The sequence below is a fragment of the Xenopus laevis genome, chromosome 6S, assembly GCF_017654675.1.
Source record: "Xenopus laevis strain J_2021 chromosome 6S, Xenopus_laevis_v10.1, whole genome shotgun sequence".
NCBI lineage: Eukaryota > Metazoa > Chordata > Amphibia > Anura > Pipidae > Xenopus > Xenopus laevis.
The window spans coordinates 6,024,410-6,040,276 of NC_054382.1; the positions used below are offsets into that span (position 1 = coordinate 6,024,410).

A 15,867-nucleotide genomic window follows, 5' to 3' on the forward strand; every position below is an offset into this window, starting at 1 on the left:
TCCTTTAATCCAAGTTAGTTCTGAGTGCTGACAGTAGCACCCTTACCATTGTCAATTATACGTTTCCAGGCAATTACAGGGTAAAGCTCATTAATGTGGCTGAAGGCATGTGGCTATGGGTTATGCTCCTTAATTAGTGATGGGCGAATTTGCGCCGTTTCGTTTCGCCGAAAAATGTGCGAATTTCGCGAAACGACGATAAAATTCGCGAAATGGAGCCGGCGTCTCGTTTTTGACACCGGCGCCCGTTTTTGACGCCGGCGCCCATTTTTTCGGAATGCTTCCTAGTACAGGTATGGAACCTGTAACCCAGAATGTTTGGGACCTGATAATGGATCTTTCTGTACTTTGGATCTTCATACCTTAAAGGGATACTGTCATGGGTAAAATATGTTTTTTTTCAAAACTCATCAGTTAATAGTGCTGCTTCAGCAGAATTCTGCACTGAAATCCAATTCTCAAAAGAGCAAAAAGATTTTTTTATATTCAATTTTGAAATATGACATGGGACTAGACATATTGTCAGTTTCCCAGCTGCCCCCAGTCATGTGACTTGCACTTTAGGATGGAAATACTTTCTGGCAGGCTGTTTTCTCTCCTACTTAATGTAACTGAATGTGTCTCAGTAGGACCTGGATTTTAGTATTGAGTGTTGTTCTTAGATCTACCAGGCAGCTGTTATCTGGTGTTAGGGAGCTGCTATCTGGTTACCTTCCCATTGTTCTGTTGTTAGGCTGCTGGGGGGAAAGTACAGCAGTAAAGAGTGACTGAAGTTTATCAGAGCACAAGTCACATGACTGGGGGCAGCTGGGAAATAGACAATATGTCTAGCCCCATGTCAGATTTCAAAACTGAATATAAAAAAATCATGACAGTATCCCTTTAAGTCTACTAGAATATAATGTAAACATGAAATAAACCAAATAGGCTGGTTTTGCTTCCAATAAGGATTTTTAATTATATCTTAGTTGGGATCAAGTACAAGCGACTGTTTTATTATTACACAGAAAAAGGAAATCATTTTTAAAAATTTCGATTATTTGATTTGAATGGAGTCTATAGGAGACGGCCCTTCCGTGTTTTTGACACTGGCGCCCGTTTTTGACACCGGCGTCCGTTTTTTCATAAAAAATTTTTTTTGACGCCGGCGAATTTTTGCCGCAAATTTTTGCGGGCGTTTCGCAAATTTATTCGCTGGCGGTGAATCGCGCAAATTCGCACCTGGCGAATAAATTCGCCCATCACTACCCATAATTGTTGGGCATCACTGTGCATGAAATGCAGAAGGACTCGTATAATGTAAAGCACTGGTCATGGAGGCATTTATAGTATATACAGGTCTAGAACAAAGCTTGATGATTGTATATCAGTCACCAGAAATCAAGTTATCATTGTAAAAAAGAAAACAAGATACTTAAACAGTTTCAGCTATTCTTGGCCAGTGTTCTTCTCACTCAGGCTTATTGCCCTAACGCAATGCTCTTAATTCTGATCCCTTTGCAGGTAATTAGGGAAAAAAAACCAAAATAAAACAAAATAAACAGCACTCAATGTGCGGAAGGAAAAAGTCCAGTAAAAAATGAAATGTTCTGCAGGAGAAATTCTCAGGCCCGGGCTTTACCCGTGGGTCATGCGGGTTCGGCCCGACCTTACTCCCCCATTTGTGTTCCGGGTTGAGCTCTTCTGCCTGCTCTCCCCACCCGCGACATTACACTGCTGGCTTCTGACTCCCAGTTTTATAGACGCACGTGCCTGTTAACCCCGCCCCTTTTGTGATGTCATCGACGGGCGGCGTGTCTATAAAAGGAAGGGGGAAGTCGGGCACGGGCGGGAGCGGATTGAGGGAGGTCGGGTTCAGGTTGGGTGCGGTTTGTGGAAAACCAGTCTGACCACCAAGTAGTCAAGGAAGAAGTTGTCAGGAGAAAGAAAGAGGCTGCTCTGATGTTCTTCTGCTTAGGAAAGATTTGAGAAAGGTTTCTTATTATTTTCCAAAGCAGAAGAACATCAGAGCAGCCTCTTTCTTTCTCCTGACAACTTCTTCCTTGACTACTTGCTGGTCAGACTGGTGGGAAACTGACCAGCAGGTGGCGATGTTGTAACAAAATTCATTCATATTAACAGTACATGTATCCTTTAATATCTTGGAATTAAAAACAAATAAATAATGAATGTACATTGCAAAAGTGCTTAGAATAGCCCCCCATCAATTTTACATTCACTTATTTTAAAGGTTTACTTATCCTTAACACCTTCTCCTGCTGGAGCTTGGTCATTATATGCCCCAGGAGGATGCACTAGAATTAATGGTACAACATGCTGCTAATGGAGAGACATTTAATACATGTTGTAGGAATTCAAAGCATTGCCAAAATTACATAACAAAGCAGGTTATTATAACTCACCTTGTTTGTTCAAGAAAAAGCCAAAGTAATCAGGGCACGGCATTACCACCACTTCTCCTATGTTCGCCGATCTCCAACACGTTATGTTGTCCCACATTACTCTACAGCCTGCAATGTAAAGAGAGGCACATTATCCACATTGTAATCATTTAAAGGAGAACTAAAGCCTAACTAAAGAAGTAGCTTGAAATGTTGTACATGTTGTTTTGTACTTCTGTACCAGCCCAAGGCAACCACAGCCCTTTAGCAGTAAAGATCTGTGTCTCCAAAGATGCCCCAGTAGCTCCCCATCTTCTTTTCTGCTGATTCACTGCACATGCTCTGTGCTGCTGTCACTTACTGAGCTTAGGGAGCCACTCACAATATACAGTACACATAGAATAGAAATGTCACAATATAAGGCTGATTAGTAATTAATACACATAATTACTACATGGCAGCACAGAAACCAGTGCAATTAGCATCAGAATTTAATAATCAGCAAACCTGTAGCATCAGCTTATATTACAGCCAGGGAAGCTTATTTTCTGCTGGATAATTAGTGACGAGCCCTAAGCTTAGCTTCTCAACAGCCAATCAGAGCCCACTGAGCATGTGAGTGTCACAGACACTTTCCAAGATGGTGACCCCCTGTGACAAGTTTGAAGTCCTGGATCATTGCTGCTATTGACAAGCTCAAACTTTAGCCTCGTGCAATAAGTTCACTATATAAAATATGGCATTTTTAGATATAATAATTTTTTAAAATGCGCAAAATTATAGGGGGGGTATTAAAGGGGTGGTTCACCTTTAAGTTAACTTTTAGTATGTTATGGAACAGCCAATTCTAAACAACTTTTCAATTGGTCTTCATTGTTTATTTTTTGTCGTTTTTTAATTACTTGCATTTTTCCTCTGATTCTTTCCAGTTTTCAAACGGGGGTCACTGACTTCATCTAAAAACAAATGCTCTGTAAGGCTACACATTTAGGGGCAGATTTATAAAGGGTCGAATTTCGAATCTGAAAAACATCGAAATTCGAATTCAAAAAGACCAACCAAAATTAAGTCAAAGTTTTTTTTTTTTGGTCGAATAGGTCCATTTTTGGACAAATTTGAATCGTAAGTATTAGCGAATTTTCTCCGCAGTTTGGCAAATTTATTTGCCGGCGGCGGAACGTGAAAATTCATCCTGGCAAATGTATTCGCCCATCACTATTCATCAGTGATACGAGCCATTAGATGCGAGTTTAAAGGAAACATTGGCCATTCTTCTGGTTAATTAACTAATGGATGATCACGGCTGTTTAAAATCAATAGCGATGGAAGAACTCGTATTGGGAAAAGTCTCAAGGGATGTTCTTTGTTTTTACAGTTTCCATGTGACTGTTAAAATGGTTTGTACGCTTCAGAAGGTTTAAAGAGTCAGATACAGGAGAAGAGCAAGGCATTGTGGGTATTAGAGTATTATACAGAGTGGAGCTAATCACTAGTGATGGGAAAATTCGCAAATTTCCCGCGAAATTCGCAAAACGGCGAAAAATTTTCAAAACGCCCGTTTTTTAACGCATGCGACAATTTTTTTTTGATGCAGGCGAACTTTCTCGGCCGATTCACATATTTCTTCGCCGGCGGCGAATTGCGCAAATGTACTGCGAATTCGCGCCTGGCGAATAAATTCGCCCATCACTAGTAATCACTGCTACATTGCTTCAATGGCACATGCAGTCTGAACGAGCAAAAGAGAAAATAGCTGGAGACAGGCAGATACAGAATTCAAAAACTATTTTTGGGAATGCTTCCAAGTACAGGTATGGGACCTGTAACCCAGAATGTTTGGGACCTGGGGTTTTCCTGATAATGGATCTTTCTGTAATTTGGATATTCATACTTTAAAGGGATACTGTCATGGGAAAACATGTTTTTTTTTCAAAACTCATCAGTTAATAGTGCTGCTCCAGCAGAATTCTGCACTGAAATCCATATCTCAAAAGAGCAAAAAGATTTTTTTATATTCAATTTTGAAATATGACACGGGGCTAGCCATATTGTCAGTTTCCCAACTGCCCCCAGTCATGTGACTTGCACTTTAGGATGGAACTACTTTCTGGCAGGCTGTTTTCTCTCCTAGTTAATGTAACTGAATGTGTCTCAGTGGGACCTGGATTTTACTATTGAGTGTTGTTCTTAGATCTACCAGGCAGCTGTTATCTGGTGTTAGGGAGCTGCTATCTGGTTACCTTCCGATTGTTCTGTTGTTAGGCTGCTGGGGGGAAAGGGAAGATCCAATTTTTAGTACAGCAGTAAAGAGTGACTGAAGTTTATCAGAGCACAAGTCACATGACTTGGGGCAGCTGGGAAACTGACAATATGTCTAGCCCCATGTCAGATTTCAAAACCGAATTTAAAAAAATCTGTTTGCTCTTTTGAGAAATGGATTTCAGTGCAGAATTCTGCTGGAGTAGCACTATTAACTGATGTGTTTTGAAAAAAAAACATGTTTTCCTATGACAGGATCCCTTTAAGAATTATTAGGAATCAGGTTTTTCAATTTGGATTTCACTCTACCCAGTAGGTCTCTATCCATGACCCGGGATACAGACAGTTTTAAGGACAGAACCATCATATTTCCCACTGAAGAGAATGGGCAGAGTTATAGATCTGAGCTGAAATACTCGGGCAGAGATTATACCCATAAACCTAAGCAGGAAGGATCTGTGCGTATGAGCTCATTAAAAAAGTCACTACATATCAGTTAATGTGATACTGTTTGCCCAAAGTGTCTAATAATACAGATAATCCGGGGACAGGTATGGAGCCTGCGGGTCTGAAACACTAAGCAGGGCAATCCGTTCCTTTGTGTCTCTAATATCCCTCTAATTGGATTAAACCCTGTATTTCTTTGCTGCCCTGTGGGATATACTGACAATCAATCAGATCCTTCCTAATAACGTTAATCCCTCCATGATCTCTTCCAGCTCAGAGCTAGAAGCCCATAGTCCTCCTGTTGTGTTACATTCCAGGCAGCCTAGCAAACTACAGCCAACTCAAGCAACTATCACATCAAGACTTGTGTTAACTAAGGATCCCGTGGAGCAAGTGCACAAAGTATATCATCATAGTCTGGGATTGGGGGTTTTCTGGAGTCAACAGCAAACTGTAGCAAATAGAGTGATACATCCAATATATAAGATTTTCTGCATTATCGACACCAGACTTTCTGCCCTTCTTTTATCCTGAAAATTGAAGTTTCACGGAGCGAAAACTTTTGCAGCCGAATCAGGGAAGGTAATTGAAAGTGCGTTTCTGGCCAGAATACTGAAAAATCTATTATAAAGGCCCACGGCAGGAATCGGCTCAACTCATCAACAAATTTAGGGCATTTGATGGAAATGAGAAATTTCTATTCCGCTTCTGCAGGGTGTAAATATTAGTTTGCCAAGCTCAGCCGTGCAGCAATCAGGGCCCAGGCCGGCGCTCATTTCTATAAATAATATAATAATATATAAGGCTCGGCTGTCCTAGTGTCACCCCCATACAAATATCTGGTAAACCTTAGCAAATATTTTGAAAAGGAATTTAAAATGTGATACTTGGAAAATAAACAAACAGGACTTGAATGTAAATGTACCAGCCATAAAAACAATGGGTATAATGGGAACAGTGCCCTCTGGGACAGAATGTTCTGTTATACAGATATCTAGAATCTCAGCTGCCATAAAGCAGGACAGGACTGCTGCTTCCAATGGGGATCAGATAGGATCTGTGCAGCCACTGGGACAGAATGTTCTGTTATACAGATAGCTAGAATCTCAGCTGCCATAAAGCAGGACAGGACTGCTGCTTCCAATGGGGATCAGATAGGATCTGTGCAGCCACTGGGACAGAATGTTCTGTTATACAGATAGCTAGAATCTCAGCTGCCATAAAGCAGGACAGGACTGCTGCTTACAATGGGGATCAGATAGGATCTGTGCAGCCACTGGGACAGAATGCTCTGTTATACAGATAGCTAGAATCTCCGCTGCCATAAAGCAGGGCAGGACTGCTGCTTACAATAGGGATCAGATAGGATCTGTGCAGCCACTGGGACAGAATGTTCTGTTATACAGATAGCTAGAATCTCAGCTGCCATAAAGCAGGACAGGACTGCTGCTTAATTAAAACTGCCATTGATATACCTATTTCAGTCCATCCTACATTATTTAACTGCACCGAAGCAACATCCCCGTTCTCCTGTCTGTTCTGACTGTAAGTCCAAGCTCTTTACATACACAATGAGGGTGTGAGCACACATGGATCCTATAATCTGAAGTATTTAATGCACCATTTTCCTTGATACCGCTGTTTGCAAAGTATTGTATAATCTTGGCGATAATGCCATAACAACACAAATATCTGAGATTTCATTTTTCAGGCAAACGAGTTTTATATATATTTTATATATAAATTTGACACAGATGAATTCCCTGATGCATCTGGCACACACAACCACAACTATTTATCCATCACAATCAGGGGCCGATTCACTAACTTCGAGTGAAGGATTCGAAGGTAAAAAACTTCGAATTTCAAAGTTTTTTTTGGCCTACTTCGACCATCGAATGGGCTACTTCGACCTTCGACTACGTCTTCGACTTCGAATCGAAGGATTCAAAGTAAAAATTGTTTGACTATTCGACCATTCGATAGTCGAAGTACTGTCTCTTTAAAAAAAACTTCGACCCCCTAGTTCGCCATCTAAAAGCTACCGAAGTCAATGTTAGCCTATGGGGAAGGTCCCCATAGGCTTTCCTAAGTTTTTTTGATCGAAGGATATTCCTTCGATCGTTGGATTTAAATCCTTCGAATCGTTCGATTCGAAGGATTTAATCGTTCGATCTGCGCTGAATCCTTCGACTTCGATATTCGAAGTCGAAGGATTTTAATTCCTAGTCGTATATCGAGGGTTAATTAATAGAGATGCACCGAATCGAATATTTTGGATTCGGCCGAACCCCCGAATCCTTTGCGAAAGATTCGGCCGAATACCGAACCGAATCCTAATTTGCATATGCAAATTAGGGGTTGGAAGGGGAAAACCATTTTACTTTCTTCTTTTGTGACAAAAAGTCATGCGATTTCCCTCTCCGACCCTCATTTGCATATGCAAATTAGGATTCGGATTCGGTTCGGCCGGGCAGAAGGATTCGGCCGAATCCGAATCCTGCTGAAAAAGGCCGAATCCTGGCCGAATCCCGAACCGAATCCTGGATTCGGTGCCTCCCTATTAATTAACCCTCGATATTCGACCCTTAGTGAATCGGCCCCTCAGTGACTTTAAATGGCCCACACAACCCCATAAATAGCCTCATATCTATCAATGCAAGTTCATTATCACCTGCATATTATATTATATAACCTGGAACCCAAAACATTTTTTAAAAAATGCCCCTTTGCTCCCTGTTGTGCTTGGCACCAAAAAATGTCTCAGCAGAGGGGTCAGAGAGAGGAAAGAGCAGCCAAACATAGAGGCCGATGGGACCCTGAGATATTTCTTCTCAAGCGTGGGGAGACCTCGGGCTGAATGACGCCAACCAGACTCCAAGCTGATATAATCTGCAGCCATTAAGACAAAATGTGGGAAGAAAATTCTAGGGAATCTGTGTGAGGACGTCATATAAATACTGATCATTTTCTGCCATTCCTGCAAAGTAAGGAATCAGAAGAAAAATCCCACTATTAATATTTCTTATTTATCGGCAAAGTATAAAGGTAGGGGGGTGCCCTCAGGGTGAAATCCATCCTTGGGGGTGAGAAGCCTAAATCGCAGCAACTGCCAACAATTATGACATGTCCAAAAGTAGGACCTGCAGTTGTTCTCAAGCTTAAACTCTCAGCCTTTAGAAAGTGCTACTGTCTCAATCCACCCCATACTGCTGCCTTTTTGCCCCGCTATATCAGGGATGTGTTATCCTGCAATAACAATGTCATATAAAGAAGGGGAAGATCTTAAAGGGCATGTAAAGACAAAAAAATGAAATCCAAATTTTACTTTCTTTAATGAAAAAGAAACCTATCTCCAATATACTTTAATTAAAAAATGTGTACCGTTTTTATAAGAAACCTGACTGTATGCAGTGGAATTCTCCCTTCATTTACTGCTGTGGATAGGAATTGTCAGACGGTCCCTAACTGCTCTGCAGGGAAACAATCATACTTATGTACAGCAGGGGGAGCCCCCGCCTTACTTCCCAGCCATGCAGAACTCAAGCAGCTTTGTTTGTTTCCCTGTAGAGCAGTCGGCGACTGTGTAGAGATTTGTATTGGATTTTATTTTTGCCTTTACATCCCCTTTACTGTTTCCAACTCCAGCTGCAGGGACAAAGATCATGGAGCCAGATTTAAACAGAAAAAATGGGATTCTATTTGGAGGATTATTTTGTTCCAGCCACTGCTACAAGATGGTGACCCCCTGTGGCCAACTTTGAAAGCATAAATCATGTGTTTAATTCGGTTTTTGGTGCAGTAAGTTCATGTTTATGTTAAGTATACAAAATACAGCATTTCTAGCTTTGTTCTATTTTAGACTTTGATTCCCCTTTAAAAGCTTTGGAGGGCCACATCCAGCCGCTGAGCCTCCAGTTGGACAAGGACTAGGCTCAGCTTAACCAATAAGCAAATGACTAGCCAACTGGAGTAGGAAGATACTTGAGTACAGACAATGTTCTGGTTGGAATTAAACCCATAAGCCCAGCACTGCAACAAAGACAACCGTGATGTATGACATAGAACCAGACTCAGTGTTGGACTGGCCCACCGGGATACCGGGAAAACTCCCAGTGGGCCCAGGTGTCAGCGGGCCCTCATGCTGCTCAATGTTGGCCTAATTCATGGCCATTCTATGAGAACAAAGAGCCTAAATAGATGGAATTATAGATTATAGTATGTAAACAAAAGAGACTAGGAGACTGGAGGTTGAGTGAGGAGAGGAAGAATAATAGTACTGAGAGTGAGCCCCTGGTCTAAGATATTTGGGTGTGCCCCTGGTGTTTCAGTCCAACACTGACCAGACTATGAGGGTCTCTGACTGTTTCCCACCACTACAGCCCCGTGTGTAAGTCCAGTTGCCATGTCCTTCAGGAATATCCGTCTGGAAAGTTGCCGTGTTTGCAAACAATCACAGAGCCGCAGAAGTCACATTTACTAGAAATGCTTTGTTTTTTTTCCCCCTATAAAACACAAGGAAAGGTTAATGTAAAGCAGAGGTTGCAAATGAGGCAACAATAAGTTTAAAATGATATTTAGATAGAAATAATTTCTTCTTCCCGGGCTCATTGTGCTAATGGCGTGTTTCCTGGGCAACGGGCAGTCTCAGGTCACAGTTCGAGGGGAATTAATAACAGGTTACAAAGAAGGTTATTTAATGCTCTCTGGCATAAAGTATATATATATATATATTTATTATATTTTTATAACTTACTAGTTTTAGGATATATACAATAGAAATAAGACAAGAAAGGAATAGCATCCTTCTGCCGGGAAATCATAGACTGAATAACTGAATAAAAGTGCCAGAATAGACGCAGAATGGGCCGGCACTTTATATACTTCTGTATATTTTCTGGAGAAACCTGCAAATCCCACCGATCAGTTCCAGAGTTTCATGCTCTAGGGCAGGGATCCCCAACCTTTTGAACCCGTGAGCAACATTCAGAAGTAAAAGGAGTTGGGGAGCAACACAAGCATGAAAAATGTTCTTGGGGTGCCAAATAAGTGGTGTGATTGGCCATTTAGTAGCCCCTATGTGGATTGTCACCCTACATTGAGATTCTGTTTGGCAGTACATCTGGTTTTTATACAACCAAAACTTGCCTCCAAGCTAGGAACTCAAAAATAATCACCTGCTTTGAGGTCACTAAGAGCAACATCCAAGGGGCTGGAGAGCAACATGTTGCTCACGAGCTACTGGTTGGGGACCACTGCTCTAGGGTTCTCTTATTTGGTTGTTTCCATGGGCACATGGCCATATGAGAAAGTGAGACTGTCCCCACTATAACAGCAAAAGTCACAACTTGCAGGTTTACAACTTCCCCAGACTAAAAGAGCTTTGCGTTGTCACCAGCCAACATACAGCAATGGAGCCACAAACAACACCAGTACCAACGAGAATACCAGTCCCAATACCAAGTTTCCGACTCATGACAATAAGTAGCAGTGCTGCTGGTTTTGTTTGTCAAGCAAGGAAAGTTCACGGTGAAAAGAGCACAACATGACAAATTCCATGTGTACTTGTTAAATAAATAACATCAAAAATCATTGCAAGGAAAAGAAATAGCATCGAAGGCTCACAATATTTTCCCATGCACGGAAAGGACCAGTGCAAAGGGCAGGGCAATGGGGGATTCTGGGAGAGGAGAAATTTACAGTTATGAAAACAAAACAGTTGGCAGGGTTGCTGTAGAACACGGAGTGATATCACAATAGATTCCAGTGCTGCCATTGATCTTGCCTACGCCAGATGCACAACATTTCAAGGGCCACTATTGCCTCAGAAGGGGAATATCTATGCTAACATAATTTTATATGATCTCTAATTAGGAGTTCCTTCTAAGGCTCTGTTTAATGACCATGCTACTAGTTGGCATCACAACCTGTGCTCATGTAGAGTTGGGTGTATTCTGTCCATCACAAAATAGTGAATTGGTTAATGGACAAAAGGGGGGAGTGTCTGCAAAGTGCTGCAAAAACAGCAGGAGCTGTGGTAAAAAGGGGGTTAATTTATTGCTGGCGTTGTCAAGAAATGTTGGGGTAACTGTGTCATGAAATGCTGGGGTAAATATATATTGAATGCTGGGCTACACTGTGTTATGAAATGCTGGGGTCACTGTGTTCTGAAGTCAATAAGGAGTTCTGTCACCATATAAAGGCGAAAGGCAAAAGGCTGAGTTATATAGGGAACTCTGAGTATCACTCATGTATTATAAGGGATAATGTACCCCCTACTGTAAATGATAAGGATATTAGAAGTCACTGAGGGGTTGTTCTGTGACCATATAAAGAAACAAGGCTGCAAGCTGAGTTATACAGGGAACTCTGAGTATCACTTATGTATTATAAGGGTTAATATACCCCCTAGTGTAAATGATAAGGATATTAGAAGTCACTGAGGGGTTGTTCTGTGACCATATAAAGGCACAAGGCTGCAGGCTGAGTTATACAGTGAACTCTGAGTATCACTCATGTATAAGGGATAATGTACCCCCTACTGTAAATGATAAGGATATTAGAAGTCACTGAGGGGTTGTTCTGTGACCATATAAAGGCACAAGGCTGCAGGCTGAGTTATACAGGGAACTGAGTATCACTCATGTATTATAAGGGATAATGTACCCCCTACTGTAAATGATAAGGATATTAGAAGTCACTGAGGGGTTGTTCTGTGACCATATAAAGGCACAAGGCTGCAGGCTGAGTTATACAGGGAACTCTGAGTATCACTCATGTATTATAAGGGATAATGTACCCCCTACTGTAAATGATAAGGATATTAGAAGTCACTGAGGGGTTGTTCTGTGACCATATAAAGAAACAAGGCTGCAAGCTGAGTTATACAGGGAACTCTGAGTATCACTTATGTATTATAAGGGTTAATATACCCCCTAGTGTAAATGATAAGGATATTAGAAGTCACTGAGGGGTTGTTCTGTGACCATATAAAGGCACAAGGCTGCAGGCTGAGTTATACAGTGAACTCTGAGTATCACTCATGTATAAGGGATAATGTACCCCCTACTGTAAATGATAAGGATATTAGAAGTCACTGAGGGGTTGTTCTGTGACCATATAAAGGCACAAGGCTGCAGGCTGAGTTATACAGGGAACTGAGTATCACTCATGTATTATAAGGGATAATGTACCCCCTACTGTAAATGATAAGGATATTAGAAGTCACTGAGGGGTTGTTCTGTGACCATATAAAGGCACAAGGCTGCAGGCTGAGTTATACAGGGAACTCTGAGTATCACTCATGTATTATAAGGGATAATGTACCCCCTACTGTAAATGATAAGGATATTAGAAGTCACTGAGGGGTTGTTCTGTGACCATATAAAGACACAAGGCTGCAAGCTGAGTTATACAGGGAACTCTGAGTATCACTTATGTATTATAAGGGTTAATATACCCCCTACTGTAAATGATAAGGATATTAGAAGTCACTGAGGGGTTGTTCTGTGACCATATAAAGGCACAAGGCTGCAGGCTGAGTTATACAGTGAACTCTGAGTATCACTCATGTATAAGGGATAATGTACCCCCTACTGTAAATGATAAGGATATTAGAAGTCACTGAGGGGTTGTTCTGTGACCATATAAAGGCACAAGGCTGCAGGCTGAGTTATACAGGGAACTCTGAGTATCACTCATGTATTATAAGGGATAATGTACCCCCTACTGTAAATGATAAGGATATTAGAAGTCACTGAGGGGTTGTTCTGTGACCATATAAAGGCACAAGGCTGCAGGCTGAGTTATACAGGGAACTCTGAGTATCACTCATGTATTATAAGGGATAATGTACCCCCTACTGTAAATGATAAGGATATTAGAAGTCACTGAGGGGTTGTTCTGTGATCATATAAAGGGACAAGGCTGCAGGCTGAGTTACACAGGGAACTCTGAGTATCACTTATGTATTATAAGGGATAATGTACCCCCTACTGTAAATGATAAGGATACTCTTGAGTCTATATATATCTATATCTATATCTATATCTATATATATATATATATATATATATAGATATAGATATAGATATAGATATAGATATATATTGTGAGAGAGATAGGATATGACTCCTATAAGAAAACATAACAGCCCCTTCCCTTGTGTAAATAGATATTTATGTACAGATGTGTTTAACTTGATGTTCCAAATAACCCAGTTACAATAACAAACATTTTTCAAAAACACATTAAGTTGCTCAGCTGTCCTTTGGGATTTTTTTTAAACTAAAGGATAATAAAGAGAAAGAAGCTGTATATCAATGAGAAGGAAAGTAGGGCAGCTGATGTTTGAGATTTTTTTGGATCCTGCGGGTAAATGTGGCAATTTAGAAGCAAGTGGAGCCAATCAATATTATTCAGGGCACAGCGCATGCAGTGAGCATGTGGGAAGTCTTTAAACAGAAAAACCAATGAACCAATAAAGTTAAGGTTAACAAAAACATCTTGTTGGTTTGTGTTATGGAAGAAGGTGACCTCTGGATATAAATATAGATGAATACTGAGTTATCATGGGGGGGGGGTGCTCTTATTCCTACAGTCGCTCGACTGCTGTCAGATACAGAACAGCCAATCTGCTCCCCAGAGACATAGACAGATAGAAATAAAAGGGCAAACAGGAAAAATACACCTGCAGCACCTCTTTGTTGCAAAAAGTGAAAACTTGAATTTATTAGGTCAAACAACCAGGCTGGTTGCTTTCCCTTTAAGCATCACTTAAAGGGAAACTGTCATAACTAGAGAAAATGTAATTTTAAACATCTTTCCGTTGAAACAATGTTGCAGAAGACAGGGAAATACTGTTGCAGAAAACAGGGGGAAAATGTTGCAGAAGACAGGGAAACAATGTTACAGAAGACAGGGGGAAATGTATCAGAAGACAGGGAAATAATCTTGGAGAAGACAGGGGGAAAATGTTGCAGAAGACAGGGAAACAATGTAGCAGAAGCCAGGGAAACAATGTATCAGAAGACAGGGAAACAATGTTGCAGAAGACAGGGGGGAAATGTTGCAGAAACCAGGGAAACAATGTTGCAGAAGCCAGGGAAACAATGTTGCAGAAGCCAGGGAAACAATGTTGCGGAAGCAAGGGAATCAATGTTGCAGAAACCAGGGAAACAATGTTGCAGAAGCAAGGGAAACAATGTTGCAGAAGCCAGGGAAACAATGTTGCAGAAGCCAGGGAAACAATGTTGCAGAAGCCAGGGAAACAATGTAGCAGAAGACAGGGAAACAATGTTGCAGAAGACAGGGAAGCAATGTTGCAGAAGACAGGGAAGCAATGTTGCAGAAGACAGGGAAACAATGTAGCAGAAGACAGGGAAACAATGTTGCAGAAGACAGGGAAACAATGTTGCAGAAGCCAGGGAAACAATGATGCAGAAGCCAGGGAAACAATGTTGCAGAAGACAGGGGGAAATGTTGCAGAAGCAAGGGAAACAATGTATCAGAAGACAGGGAAACAATGTTGCAGAAGACAGGCAAATAATGTTGCAGAAGACAGGGAAACAATGTATCAGAAGACAAGGAAACAATGTATCAGAAGACAGGGAAACAATGTTGCAGAAGACAGGGAAATAATGTTGCAGAAGACAGGGGGGAAATGTTGCAGAAGCCAGGGAAACAATGTATCAGAAGACAGGGAACCAATGTTGCAGAAGACAGGGAAACAATGTTGGAGAAGACAGGGAAACAATGTTGGAGAAGACAGGGAAACAATGTTGCAGAAGACAGGGAAACAATGTTGCAGAAGCCAGGGAAACAATGATGCAGAAGCCAGGGAAACAATGTTGCAGAAGACAGGGGGAAATGTTGCAGAAGCAAGGGAAACAATGTATCAGAAGACAGGGAAACAATGTTGCAGAAGACAGGCAAATAATGTTGCAGAAGACAGGGAAACAATGTATCAGAAGACAAGGAAACAATGTATCAGAAGACAGGGAAACAATGTTGCAGAAGACAGGGAAATAATGTTGCAGAAGACAGGGGGGAAATGTTGCAGAAGCCAGGGAAACAATGTATCAGAAGACAGGGAACCAATGTTGCAGAAGACAGGGAAACAATGTTGGAGAAGACAGGGAAACAATGTTGGAGAAGACAGGGAAACAATGTAGCAGAAGACAGGGAAACAATGTAGCAGAAGACAGGGAAACAATGTAGCAGAAAGCAGCTGTGTAACAGACCAGTAGGTGAACTGACTCCTGCTGCATTTTTTCGAGATTCACAAGAGAAACAAACATTCCAATTACACGGACACATCTCCTTGAAATCACTGAAAATGTATAATAACTGTACAAAATTGTATTATAGGATGTCAATGATAAAAACGTGTTTTTCTTTACCGTTTGAATGGACTTCCCCTTTAAAATGACATTGAACCATGGGGAAGACGCTGCATTATTTTATTATGTCACAGAGTTGCTTTAACTTACACTCATTTTAAACACATTAGGGTTCATTTGCTAAATGTTGGGTTCAAATTATGGGTGCAATGTGGCCCTATTGTTTGACATGAAGAAAAATTGCTGTAGCACCTGCGTTTGTCCCATAAATACAATGTCTTGCCCGCGTTCATCTGAGCTGCACTCATGAGGGTCAGGTAGGTAGGTGCACATAGGTACCGCGTGCCCACCCCCAACCACTCCCTAATTTACATATTATTCAGAATGCAAGTTAGGGAGCGCCAACAGGGTTAGGCTGCATTGAAGCCTTGTACTTACAG

General features: G+C 41.2%; 1 protein-coding gene across 1 annotated transcript in view; it reads right to left on the reverse strand.

The window, feature by feature from the left end:
* The window catches only part of LOC108719808 (vasoactive intestinal polypeptide receptor), a 118,582-nt gene that overhangs the window by 37,548 nt on the left and 65,167 nt on the right, over positions 1–15,867 (reverse strand). Inside the window, exon 3 of the mRNA XM_018268981.2 lies at positions 2,403–2,510. Within this exon, the coding sequence (XP_018124470.1) occupies positions 2,403–2,510 (108 nt within the window). The remainder of the gene's footprint in view (positions 1–2,402; positions 2,511–15,867) is intronic.